Here is a 13,809-nt window from a genome sequence, read left to right on the forward strand (position 1 = left end):
TTTGATGTTAATATCAATCCTCTCTTTCTTTACAGCTTCCTTTGCCAACCTGTCCACCTCTTCATTTCCTGCTATGCCTGAATGTGCTGGAACCCACATGAATATCACATCTGTCCCCTGTTTAACCACCTGGGAATGTGTAAATCCTCTTCCTCTTCTTCTTCTTCTAATGGACTTCCGGCAAAATCTAAGAACTGCGCCCCCAAAAGATTGAAAGTTTGTATCCACAGAAAATATTGACTTAAAGGAGAACGATAGAGAGAGATGATAGAGAGAGATGATAGTCCCAGGTCAGATAGGCAAACTCCCTAAATAACTGACTTCCTATATTTAACACAAACAAAGACAACATGACGGACTGTTTCCTCCTTTCCACACTGGCACAGACCATTAGGGTGTTTACCGATTACCTTTAAATAACAGGACAAACCACAGTGTACTAACCTTAACCTAATCAAAACCACATCATTCTTTCTACAACATTTTAGCAGAAGCCTCTTCCATTTTATTGATGGTTGCAGAGAGAGAACATCCCTGCCGTTCTGCTCTTCATCCCATTCTCTCTTCCACTGACACTATAACCTTTCTTTATAAATACTATAACATTCACCTTTCCCCAAAGGAACATTCATCTCAATACCTTGTTTTAAGAGAGACATTCCTCTCATATCCCTGAATGACCTGGTACCCATAAAAACTCAACTTGACACCCCAAATCCTCAACCTGACGTAAACAGCACAGGATCTCCTGAATTACATCAGGACAAGATGCTGATGACCCCTCTTTCAATGCCAACAAGGCAACTGCTGAATCAGAACATCTTAAACTCTATGGAGGTTGAACCTCCCCAACCCACCATATGGCCCATAAAAAAGCCAAAAGTTCAGAAGTAAACACAAACAGATTATCAGATATGCGGACACTCTGTCGGATCTGAAGATTAACCACATACATACCAAACCCAGCTTTCCCTGAGTTTGGATCCTTGGACCTATCTGTGAAAATCTGCATATATTCATCCTGCATCTGTTTTACATATAAGCCTAAACTCCCAGATTTATTTTTTACTATACCTCTGTTGAAGCAGGGAAAGATCAACCTCAGGTTCTGGGAGAAACCAGAAAGGAGCAGGCGACCCCAAACACAACACATCCACAATCCAGTGTAGATCTATAATGACCTGATAGGTCATATACAAGGTTCACATCTCAGCCCCCCACTCACTTCCTGCTAGGCTTCTGAGGATGTTATTTACTTTCTCACATTTACAGATGATTTTTGTACATTCATTTTCCAAGTAAGTCTCTTATTCATCCACACACCAAGAAATGTAAACACATTTACCCTTTTAAGGAACAAAGATTTAAATCAGGAATTTTCCTTTTGAGGCCAAAAATCATAAACTTAGTCTTAGCTGCAGAGATCCTGAAGCCCCACCTATCCGCCCACTGCACTACATGATCCAAAGCCTACTGAGTTCGTAAGAACAAATGCTGAATATTTTTCCCTCACCTCCAGATGGCGCCATCATCTGGAACAGGGACATACCAAAACCATCATGAATTAAAAAAGATAATAATTTATCATAACATTGAAAAGGACTGGACTGATTACTGAGCCTTGGGGAGTTCCATTTTCAATGTCAACTGTTTCTGAGCAAGCTCTCCAAACCCTCAGCTGAATTGACCTATGATTAAGGAAGTCTTTAATCCAATAAACATTCTACCCTTAATACCTGCATCGTGGAGTTTGGTAAGCACACCCTCCCTCCACATTGAATCATATGCTTTGTCAATATCTAAAAACACTGCCAGCACAGCTTCTTTGTTGATTATTGCTTTCCTGATGTCCTGATCTAGAACTGCAATAGAATCCATACCTCTTCCAATCCTGAAAACATTCTGATAGTTTACAAAAAAAAATTAAAAAATCAAGAAAATACACCATTCTATTTGGCACCATTCTTTCCATCACCTTACGTGTTAAAGCTATTGGCTGATAAGATGAATGAAAGCATGGCTCTTTACCTCGTTTGAATATTGGAACCACTACTGCTTGCTTCCACTTTGTTGGTAGCTCACCAGCCTCCAAAATATAATAACACAGAGCAAGAATTTCATCACATACTATATCTTCTAAATGTTTCAGCATTTCATAACTTATTACATCTTGACTTGGAGTGGTGTTTGCTCCGGCCTGCACTGCATCTTTTAGCTCCCTGAGAGAAAAACATATTATACGACCTGTTTTCTTCACATTCAAGTTCAATTACGTCAAAACAGGTACCGAATTAACAACAATGCATCCTCAGAAAGACAAAGCAACATGTTGTTTGCATGTTTTTCTCTTTATTCCCACGGGATCTTGTAGTTCTCCTGTCATCTGTCATGTGTCATGGGTGCGCTCCGCTGCGCTGACGTCCCCGAAATGGATCCAGTGTGAATGGGTGCGAGTGTGAGTGTGAATTGGGGGTCAGACTGTCCATCGTTAAGGACTGGCATTGATGTTCTTCCTATTTCCCCAGACATTTGCTGTATTCTGGCCCATATTTGCTTGACTGGGGTATCAGGATCCAGTGTCCCATAATCATTTCTCCAAGTTCCAACACTATTTTTTTGCATCCTTAACAGTCTTTCTTTCCACTGCTCTGTGTCTTTTGTTCCCAACAGTATTCTCCTGAGTAGGATTTAAATGCTTGCTTGCTTGCTCTTCCTTACAACTTTACACTTCTAAACTTTTTACTTTATTTTCCCTATGGGGAAATTCTTTTTCATAGCACCATTACTGTCCAAACAGACAAGTCCCACCAAAGAACATACACTGTAAAAAAAAAAAAAAGAACACTCAAGATACAAAATTTAGTTTAAATGAAATATGTATTTATAAATAATAAATTATCAAAAAAACAAGATGTAACAAATTAATGTGTACCAGGCTAATGTAAGGTTTTGTATTTCACAAATGTCTATTTATAACAAATAACAAAAAACACTTGAAATGAATCAAGGAAAACCCCACAATTAAATAAAAGAAAACAGGCCTTCAATTCACAGATTCTTACGGGCACCTTTTACCCTCCATACAGCATAGACTAAACATTCCCAATTCTATTCATATAAATCAATGCACCAAACACATTACACTTACTGCAGTTATTTGTTATGTGTGTGCAGAATGTTTGAAGGATTCAAGTGTTTATTTAGGTAGGGGAAATCCTACCACACCATTCAGCCAAACAGCCAGGCTTGAGGCCTGCCTTTTGAGGGAATCTCCATGAGTCTTTTGAAGTTGCTCCTTTAGCTCGCCATCTTCATTGCTCCGGCAATGTGGCCTGACCTGTTTAGGCAAACAGGTAATAAAATCACAAGTCTGCTCAACTTGGGAGCAGCAATTAAATCAAATTTTCCATTGTGGATGTCTCACCAGTGTTCAGTCCTGAAACAATCCTCCTCAGCAGCAGCAGCAGCAGCACATCAGCTCCTCAAGGCTTGAAGTCTCAGTGAAGAAAAGGGCCAGCTTTGTGTCCGGGGTTCAAAGCACAAGTTTTAACTTTAACTAAGTTCTCCATGACTGTTTTAGAAATGACTGGTTGTATCCGAATTGCCAAGTACCTACTCAATCTGTCAGTAGGTAGTAGGCACCTACTATCCGTGCTGTATACTGTTTAGTACCTACTATTCAGTAGGCGTGCACAGTAGGCAGATATTTGTTCCTACTTCTTCTGATTCATTCATTATGGAAGTGGCGTCATTTTTTTTTTTTTTTCCCAGTTTTATTCAAGAAGAGTAATGCACATATACAGTCAGGTAAAAAAAACAATATCACAAGTAAAAGACAGATTAAATAACTAAATAACATACAGTAGCCTACATAAAGAAAAATACAAATGAAAGACAGTAATATACAGAATATAAAGTAAAATAAACGAATAAAGACGCATTTAAAAAATGAAATCATTATTTAAATAGTGGGGGAAAGGTTTTATAATAATGCAGATATTTGTTTTATTTTCTGTTGTTAATTAAAAGTAGTGATTTCAGTCGGGACTTTAACTCTAGATTAGAAATTGATTCAATTAATCCACGCTCGTTTGTTTTGATTTGGAGGCGGGCGTGAAGTGACAATTTACATTTAATTTCGCACAGCATTGTGGGTGGTAAAATACAATTCATTTCCTGAAAGCACACATCCGATCCATACTGCATGAAACCCGGAAGTTAGTATCCATACTGAAATGTTCAGTATACTGAGGTGGACCCAAAAAATGCATACTGAATGACCACGAAAGTTCAGTATACTGAAACTCCATACTGAAAAGTACGTACTGCATACTGAACTGTGGCTATTCGGAAAAGGCCCCTGTGTCCTGCTTCCTTCTGGCTGACTACTTGAGTTTGGTTTCAACCAGGTGATTAGTTCACCTGGGGAAAGGGGGTAGATGCCTATTGACTGCAGACTGCAGACTGCAGACTGCAGACTGCAGACTGCATCCAACTGGCTCAGGGGATTTGATTGACAGATGCTGTTGTTGACGCTATTTCAGCAGTGTTACAAACAACGTAACATTTACGGTAAAATACTGGCAGCTGTGGTTGCCAGAAATTTACCATAAAAAAGACGGTGACAATGTATAAGACATTACGGTATATTGTTTGGGCAACCGTACATTTTACGGTAGACAACTGTTATCTGTTTAGGGTAAATTACATGAAAATAACGTATATATTATAAACCTGTATACGGTTATTTGCTGTAAAAATAAGAGTTATATTATAAACCTTTATAAAGTTTATCTCAGTAATAAACACAGTAAAACTGTAATACGTAATATGGTACTTTATTGAAACTACTTCAATTTAGAGATAAATTACCGGCAGCTGTGGTTGCCAGTTGCGAGCCAAGGCACGGACCATCACATGTCAGACTATGACAAGCTTTTTGCATTTACACAATATATGTGAAAAACAGATTGAACTGATTGGATAACTTGTCGAAATACTCACTAAACAGTTTTGAGATCTTGGGAAAAAAAAAAGTATCCATGTGGTAAATCATAAAGGAATGGATATACTGTACATCAAGACATATGATAGCCAAAATAGCCAATTGCCATGGATTGATTCAAGAGTAATGAGTCACTGAGTCCAGTACTGACTGAAGAGGACACTCAGGACTGGACCGGTCAGGATAGAGTTTCACGTGGACACGATTTTCAAGAAACTGGAACTTCCATTTTTCACCAGTCACTAGTTATGCTTGAGGACTCACATGTTGTCCATCAGGTGTTGCCTGACATGATCCTCTCTGCAGCCAGAAAACAGAGAAAAGGCAAAAGTTGCCTCTCACTGATCATGAGAAAAAACTTCAATTCCCACAACAGATTCAAACCTGGCCATAATGTGTTCCATTGCATTTCTTGCACGAGGACAGCCAGGGTCCTGTACTCCTGCCCCACCTGACCCTGCTTGCTTGTTTTTGCCTTGTGTCACCTGTCTCTGAACCTGTACTTCATCTGTGAAAACAACTCAAAACGGTCTATTAAACAGTTAAATACACAGAGCAAAACACACCAAAAATTAGCAAAAAAAGGCATAGGTACCTTGTCTGTAGGAGCATACATTGTGCTAAAAGTGTTAACAGTTGATAGTTAACTTCTTCTTATGAACTGATAAATTATTCGTTACACAATCATTGTTCTTTGACAGATTCAAAGATGGACTTGCAAGTCTGCAGTTTCTGGATGCACTGCAGCAGCATTCTAGTGTGCTGGCCCCTGTCCTGTACCACTCTGCCAAGACCCTGACTGCTGCAGACATGGAAAGCATGTTCAGATCAGACCTCAGTCCAGCAGGAAGCAACAGGCGGCAGAAAGAAAGCCAAACACTTGGATTTTGGGCAGACTATCTTCTCGATTGTGAAGGTTTGTCATGGCTGTTTTGTAAGATATTCGTAAATAATGTAGTATTGTTTGTAAATCTTGTATTTGTCTTTAAATCTAAAATAGGAGACAAATGCTGCACTTGATGCATTTTAAGTTAATGCAGAGTCAAAAGAAATGCAACACAATGTTGATTTTCTCCTTTCAGAAAAAGTGACATCTGTGTCCCTCCAGGAGGTGTTGATGTTTGCAACAGGATTAACATCACTTCCACCTGCGGGAATAGAACCTCCGCCATGCATCCAGCTTTTAACGGATTCACCGTTCCCAATGGCAAACACCTGTGCAAATACACTAAAGCTTCTGCTCTTGGAGTCATACAATGTCTTCATGACCAACATGGACTTTGGCGTACAGAATGCACCCGGATTTGGATGTTTTTAAACATCCAAATCCGGGTGCCAGCTTTATTTTCATTTTTTCCTAGTTTGTTCAAAGGGGACCTATTATGCTTTTCTTTATTATTCATCACAATATAAGATGCTCATAGTGGCCAAAGTTCCCTGAAAATTCCAGCAACCTATGTTGGTTTTCAATAAATAAAACAAATACCTTTATGATGGTAAAATACTGGTGTGTACAGATGTCAATTGTGTAATTAGTTTTCTTATTTGTTGTTGTGTTTTCTTATTTGTTGTTGTGTTTTGTGATTTGTGGTTGTATTTTGTGATTTGTGGTTGTGTTTTGTGATTTGTGGTTGTGTTTTTAGATTTTTCGTTGTGTTTTCTTATTTGTCGTTGTGTTTTGCACTTCAGGGCCACCGTAATAAATACATATATCAATACTAGACAAGTTCAATATAATGTGTACCAATTTTTTTTTTATTATCTTCATATTAACATACTTTTGTATGAGCTTTGATACAGCCACTCACCTCCAACGAGAGCGTAAACAGCTCTGGTCATGTGAAAATTCACTTCATTGAGAGGTTTTGTTTTGTCAGTTTTTCATGCATTGATACATAATTTTATTAAATTTTTACGACCCTTTTACTGAAATTTTTTTTTTCTGTCACTATTGTGTCTGATGGGATTATATACAGCTCTCTATGTATCATTTAACTTTCTATTTTGGCCAAGAACCGGAAACAGCTTGTGGCTTAAATTATTGGCAAACCTATTCTTTCTCTATTCTATGTTCTACATATGAGAACATTGTTTCAGCTCCAGTTGGATTTTATACAGAATCCTCACAAGTCCAGGTTATTTTTCGAAGGTGATACAGTACTTAATCTGTAGGGCTATTAAAAAGGTGTAATCAGAATAAAAGTGATCTGGATTTAGTCATCTCCTTTTATTTTCTTACAAATAATACTGAATTTAACTCGTTTCTATCACGTTTCAAAAAACCCCTCCAAAAGCAGGATTGGGTGCCTCTAAATGGGACTTCACAGTACATACTTTGTCCACAAGGGGCATCAAAGTCCACACAAAACTAGACATTGCAGCCTCACAACTCCTACTAATATTAAACTTTCTTTGAAATAAAAAGGGTAAAGACCATGACTCAGATTCTACTTTGAACATAATTTAATTTAACCTGAACAAATGATGTGATACAATGTTCAATATATAACTGAATTTTAAGACCACAAAATGGAAAAAGGGTTGTTACAGTGCAGGCAGCTAACAGAGTAGATCTAACTGTGTTGGTGCTCAGAAGTAGTATGGATACTTCGATGGAGATAGGCACTGGGATCTCCCCTCTTCTATAGTGATACAAGACAGGTTGGGTAGGCAGGGGCAAGTATGGTGGAATCTTTTTCCAAAGAAAGGAACCTGCAAGCAGAAAGGGAGACTATTGGTATGACATTTCATGTTCCTAAGATACTGTGTATTCAATGTTTGTTTTTCTGGCATCTTATCTGATTTCTAAACAGGATAGTCTAGATGGTTTAGAAGTACGATCACAAACACATTTAAGTATCACATTTAAGTAGCAACAGGGTCAGGTAATCTGACCTCAATCCCTTTCTGTTAGAGAAAATCCCCAACTTTATTTTTGTTTATGAGCTTAACCTTGTATTTTCTACAAGCTGCAACATCACTGTCGTCTGGGCGAAGAAATCGCTGATCCAATACACTTTACAGCTATGATAAGCAATCTGTGTAGATAATCTTACGTTGTGGCTCATTGGGTGACAGTCATCTGATTCCTGTCCCATTTGCGTGCACATACGCAGGCTGCGGATCCACAAGCTCACAGCACAACACATCCCGCCTCCACACTGAGAGTCCTTCTCACAAGCCTACAACACACACATACAAACACACACACACACACACACACACAACACACACACACACACACACACACACACACACACACACACACACACACACACACGCACACACACACACACACACACACACACACACACACACACACACACACACACACACGGAGAAATGGAATCAGTTATAATGTGAATATTTATTTGATTAATGCATTAACGAAATATGGCATGCAATTTAACAGAATCAGATTGATAACTTTTATACTTAACAGTAAAAGGCAGGTTAGATGTTGTAAGTGCTTAGATATGTTTTAACATAAGAGGTGCTATGCACACTGCAAACAGGTTCTACTTAAATGCACTTTACCTCAATGGTTTGAATATGATATTAGTCATATCCCAAAAGGATGATATGACGGATGGGTGAATAATTAGCGGCTTTCATACATGATCATGATATTGTACAAATCCTGCCTTGGATAATTATTTTGAAACCTCACTGGTGGTTGCTTCTACAATTTCATTTAGCAGACACTCTAAATTGACATACATAAGAACAACACAAGCAAGGGTTGAGAGAAAGAAAGAAACAACATTAGTAAGTACAAACAAAGTCAGAAACAGGGGCTGAGGCAGTGCACACAAGCAATGCACAGGGTACGTGGCATAGATTGTTTTTTTTATTTATTAAGAGCTTCATTATCAATATCATCACAATTGGTTTCTTTTAGAGTTATATTTATAAACTGACAGATATAATATAATTGCAAATTTACACTTTTGTTAGCCCTCAGTCATTTTTTAGGTTACAAAAATGACCTTTGTATAAGTCTGTTGTGAGCCATTTCTTAATTGTACTTTTTTTCAAAAATCATTTTTTTCTCTCCTGTTGGTATATACAGTATATCTTCAAAAATAGATTAATATTTCTCTGCCATTCTATATACTAATAAGTAGTTGTCCAAGCTTTTTTGGGCAAAATCTGTGAAAGCACAGTAAAATGCAAAAACTTGCATTCATTATAAGGATCATAATTTTGACATGAGGTATGGGTTTAGAGTGGTACTTTATAGTTTAATTTGATGTGTCCTTTCCTTACAATTTTTTATTTATTTATTTTTATTTTGTGATTGTGATACCCAAGAACTTGCATATTGTAGTGGTTGAAAACATCTGAATTCAGCTGGTGCTAAATTTAGCTGCTGAAACAATGGAAAATTCTAGACATTCCCTTAATGATTTTTTTTTTGTAAATCAAGCGCTTATTTTTGTATTCCCCTTACACTGAAAGACACACAAAGCCCAATTGAGATTTACAACTGTCAGCTCCCACTTACCCCAGTTATGACAGCTGAAGATCCTTGGGGTACCAACAACAGGGAGAATAGAAGCATGAAGATGGATCTCATGGTGAAAGTCTGCCCTTGTCGATGTGCTCCTGTGCCCTCCAGAGTGAAAAACAAGGATGCAGAGGATGATGGACCTTGCTTTGTGTGCATAGGTGACAGGTGACAGCTCACAACGGTCTTCTGAAGTATCTAGTGAAGATTTATAAACCCAGCCCACAATACAAAAGATTCTGACTCATTCACACCAGCATGACCCAACAGTCATGGAAAAGACCAAGGTAAACTTTTACAAATGACAAAGCCCCAGCCTTTAATTATTAATAAAATATTGTTTTCCTTTATATAGTTTACAATGAATGTTGGTAGTCATACCAATAAAAAAAACATTATTTATACTATATGCTGTTGCAGATCAAGGCCAGTATGCCTTCCTATTATATTTGTAATACCTTTCAGACTTCAAGGCCACAGTTTTGAATACATCTTTTCACACACACTCCAGTGTTCATGATGAAAGCATTTCTGAGGCGACTGTATTCCTGGTACTGACCACTTTTATCTCAAACTGAGAATTCTGGTTCTAAATATTATCTGTATATTAGTGGCACTTACATATCTACGATTTAGAGAAATGTCATATATCAAAACAAATGCAATTAATAAACATCTTCCTTCATTAGAAAACAAAAGCATGTTTAAAAAAAAAATATGTTTTATTGTATAAGTTAGAAGATAAAGCAGGGTAGGCTTGAATATGTGATTAACAGTGGGGGTGCACAGTACTTTCCTGCATCCTTCCCTCTCTTTGATACAAACAGAAACAGATACACTTAGATAATAAAACACAACTGAGAGCTAGTTTTTTTTATAATCCTCAAACATAACTACCAGTGCCACTGGGTCAAACCACTTTTTAAAAAAACCTAAAAAATGAAATGATTGTATTTCTGACCACTCTGTCCCTGTCTACTACATCTGATAGTTAAATCTTTGATACCATACATTTTCCAACCTTAGGCAAAATTCAAGATAATTAAGATTTACTTTGTCACTAATAGTATGTAGTTAGCCACAATACTCCTCTTAAGTCACAAAGCTAGAAGTAAAATGTTACCCTCATTTGATCTTTGAGACCTACAATAAACAGTCTTGTTCAAAACTCAGAAACATTGCAAAACTCACCCTCCCAGAAGTAGAAAAACTCATCCACACCTTTGTCTCCTCCAGGCTGGATTACTGCACTGAACACTCATAGGGAAAAACTCCAACATGTTCAAAACAGAGCGCTCTGATTCTGATGAGAGTGTGAAATATGAACTTCACAACATTTTAAAGAGTAGCTTAAAGGCTTACTATGCAAATTTTTTGATCCAGCAGATGTCGCCCTTGAGCATCAGCATGAAACCAAAACAACTGTGTCAGCATGCTAATGCTAGCGATCTTTATTATGCTCGTACTCTTCACTTCACACTGCATGTAAATTTACCTGAAATGACCGTGTTCTAGAAACGCAGTTAAGCAGTGAGTACAGTATGTTATTCTTCTTTTCTCCAGTCCCTCAATTAAACAACTTTTATACGTGAGGGGAGGAGTCGGCCGCCGTCCCGGCGATGCAAGAAAACTGAAGATATGACTCAGAAAACTGGGAAAGCATCACAGACAGTGGGACTTGGGTGTTACACCCATTGTAGACAGTCATGACTCACAGTTATTTTCAGAGGATATACTTGATTTCTATTACATTTAAGTGTGAAAAATCGCATATAAAGCCTTTAAGGTAAGTTAGGAGCTCTCTGAGAGGATTTTCAGAAAGTTTGTGAATACAGGCCCAGAACCCCCTGTGCTGTCATACCAAGCAGGTTGGCTAAAACCGACTTCATAGAGTTAAGGGAATCTAAATGTCCGTAATTCCTGTGGCATCAACTTAGCCCTGCAGTTCTACCACTCAGTCTTAGATCTCTCAAAGATCTGGGCCTGTATTCACAAACATTTTGAGAATTCTCTCAGGAAGGTCCTTAATTAGCTTAAAAATTCCTAGCAAGGAGTATAGCATAGGAGTGATTTAGGAACATTCTCAGAGCAACTCTGAGCAAGGAAGAGAGAAACTTTGGGTGCATTCGGATTGTCCCTCCTATCCCCTTTCACTATCCTCTTTACCTTAACCCTGTGGAAAACTTCATGAGGTTAAGGAAAGATGTTAGGAGAATTCATAAAGGACTACGGGAAAGGCGATCGTGTTGCTCTGACAATCCGACTGCATTTCCCCTAGGCGACGTACTTAAATGCGACGGCGGAGGTTCATGACGTGGGTCTGCCGTGGTGAAACTACAATGTTCCGAAAAAAGACTACTTAAAACGCATCTAATAAACTTTCCCCTGTGCCTTCTAACCGGTGAAATAATCCTAATAACCACAAGGAATTGAAATAAAAGGCATATAGGCGACCAGGCTATGAGTAACAAAAGTGAAACCATCACCTTCCTGTCCACTCATAAATCAACATTAATCGAGAATGGCCTAAGTATGATTTTATGAAATTAATTGTTAAATGTATACAAGATATACATAATGTTTTAAGCATACAAATGTACAACTGCAAAAGCATTCTTAGGTGACTGAAATATGTTGAATAAAATGTTAACTTAAATGCTTCCGGCCTTTCAAATCACTTATTTTGGCTCCATCATTGATTGGATGCTGCAGCGGAGTTTAATAAGGGAGAAAAGGCGGACATTAAAAAGACGCTAAACGGACCGTCCAAAATGTAAACATCTGTAAACATCAGTCAGTTTGTAAAGAGTGTGCTGGAAATTTCGGTTAACAATGCAAAAGAAAGGATCGTGAGTCAATCAATGTCTTTGTTTAGTTTAATTCTTCTTGCAAGTAGAAGGAACAAAGCTTCAGAGTGTCAATACAGTCTGAAGGAAAGCTCGAAGTAATCACAATATGCTTGGGGTTATATACACATGCTTCACAGAAAAACCTTCATGCCTGTATAAGGATTGCAGATACAGGTGCAGTCAAATATCAAATACATTTTGTCATACATTTCAACACGTCGCACAACAGTAATGTCAAGGAAACATCAAGTCTGAGTATCTTTGATATTTAGCTATTTGTGAGAAACCTTCATCCTCGGGTAAAGACAAAACAAGAATATTATATGTATTAACTTATTGTAGCATTTTTCAAGCGAGCTGTAAGTAAAATGTGTCCTTGGCAGTAAACATAATTTTTCCATTACATTTCCCTCCTTTTGATTATATTTTAATCACTTAAAAGAATAAAAGACCTGTGAAAAGGCAAACATCAGTTATGACAATCCCTAAGGTTCAAATCACAACATCATAAAATTCACATTGAAAAGCAAGTCGCTTTTTTTGTAGCCATTGACGGCTGTTAAAAAATGGCAAGCATTAAGTCATAGAAGATTTAAGACACAGAATACTTTGTCATACTTATCCATGTAAGTCATGATTCTTGTCGGCAGAGGACTCATTTGAATCATGATGTTACAATTCACTTAGCAGACGCTTTTGTCCAAAGCGACATACATCAGAGAGTAAGTACAACAGTAATCCATGCATACACCGCCACTGAAGCAGCAGGAGCAATACAGGGTTAAGTGTCTTGCCCAAGGACACATCGGACATGTTGCTCAGCTGGGGATAGAAAGGAAGATTGGCCAGAATGTCAGTTACGTCAGTCTCAACATGCATCAGTCTCTGAGTCGAGGCAGATTCAATGGTCTTCTCAGACAACCTGCGTAGGCAGGGAATGAAGCAGCAGCCACATCCTGCTAATACTGAAACACAACAGATGATGGCAACAAAGGCTGAGGTGAAGAAGGACTTCCATTTACCAAACAGGGAATCAAAGAAATTCCAGGCCAAGTCTTCAACACCATGGTTTTCTGCTAATTCAATTGATAATGCCTCTAAGCCTTGTCAGTCTTATAAGAAAATGTCAATAATCATGAGACAGCCTTAGTGTTTATAAAATACAGAGTTCACTATCAGAGTAGGCTATCAGTAAAAACAAATAATTAATAAATAATTTAATATATAAACGATTTGCATGTAGTAAAGTTCTGTAGGTTTTTTTTTTTGCAGAATGCAGGTTGTTCTTCATGTGCACGTATGGCCTATAGAGTGCCACAGGAATGAGTCCTAAAACCTGGAAGTAAGTTAGCATTTGAGAGCCATGGGGTCTAACGTCTAAAAGTCAATGGGGATTTTGAATGGCTTTGTGGTTAGACGCCTGAAATAAGGTCTATGGTTAACAC

General features: G+C 37.9%; 1 protein-coding gene and 1 long non-coding RNA gene across 2 annotated transcripts; one reads left to right on the forward strand and one right to left on the reverse strand.

The window, feature by feature from the left end:
- Positions 1–54: 54 nt before the first annotated feature.
- Positions 55–7,588, forward strand: LOC136179343 (uncharacterized). The gene is made up of 3 exons (XR_010666485.1): positions 55–216; positions 5,707–5,921; positions 6,088–7,588. It is a non-coding gene; the product is annotated as an uncharacterized lncRNA (long non-coding RNA).
- prok2 (prokineticin 2) lies at positions 7,583–9,682 on the reverse strand. The gene is made up of 3 exons (XM_020646835.2): positions 9,513–9,682; positions 8,062–8,187; positions 7,583–7,717 (listed from the first exon to the last, which is right to left on the reverse strand). Exons 1-3 carry the CDS (start codon positions 9,672–9,674, stop codon positions 7,595–7,597), a joined length of 411 nt encoding a protein of 136 aa, XP_020502491.1. The 5' UTR covers positions 9,675–9,682; the 3' UTR covers positions 7,583–7,594.
- Positions 9,683–13,809: the final 4,127 nt, after the last annotated feature.

Source organism: Labrus bergylta, chromosome 5 (genome assembly GCF_963930695.1).
Source record: "Labrus bergylta chromosome 5, fLabBer1.1, whole genome shotgun sequence".
Taxonomy (NCBI): Eukaryota; Metazoa; Chordata; class Actinopteri; order Labriformes; family Labridae; genus Labrus; species Labrus bergylta.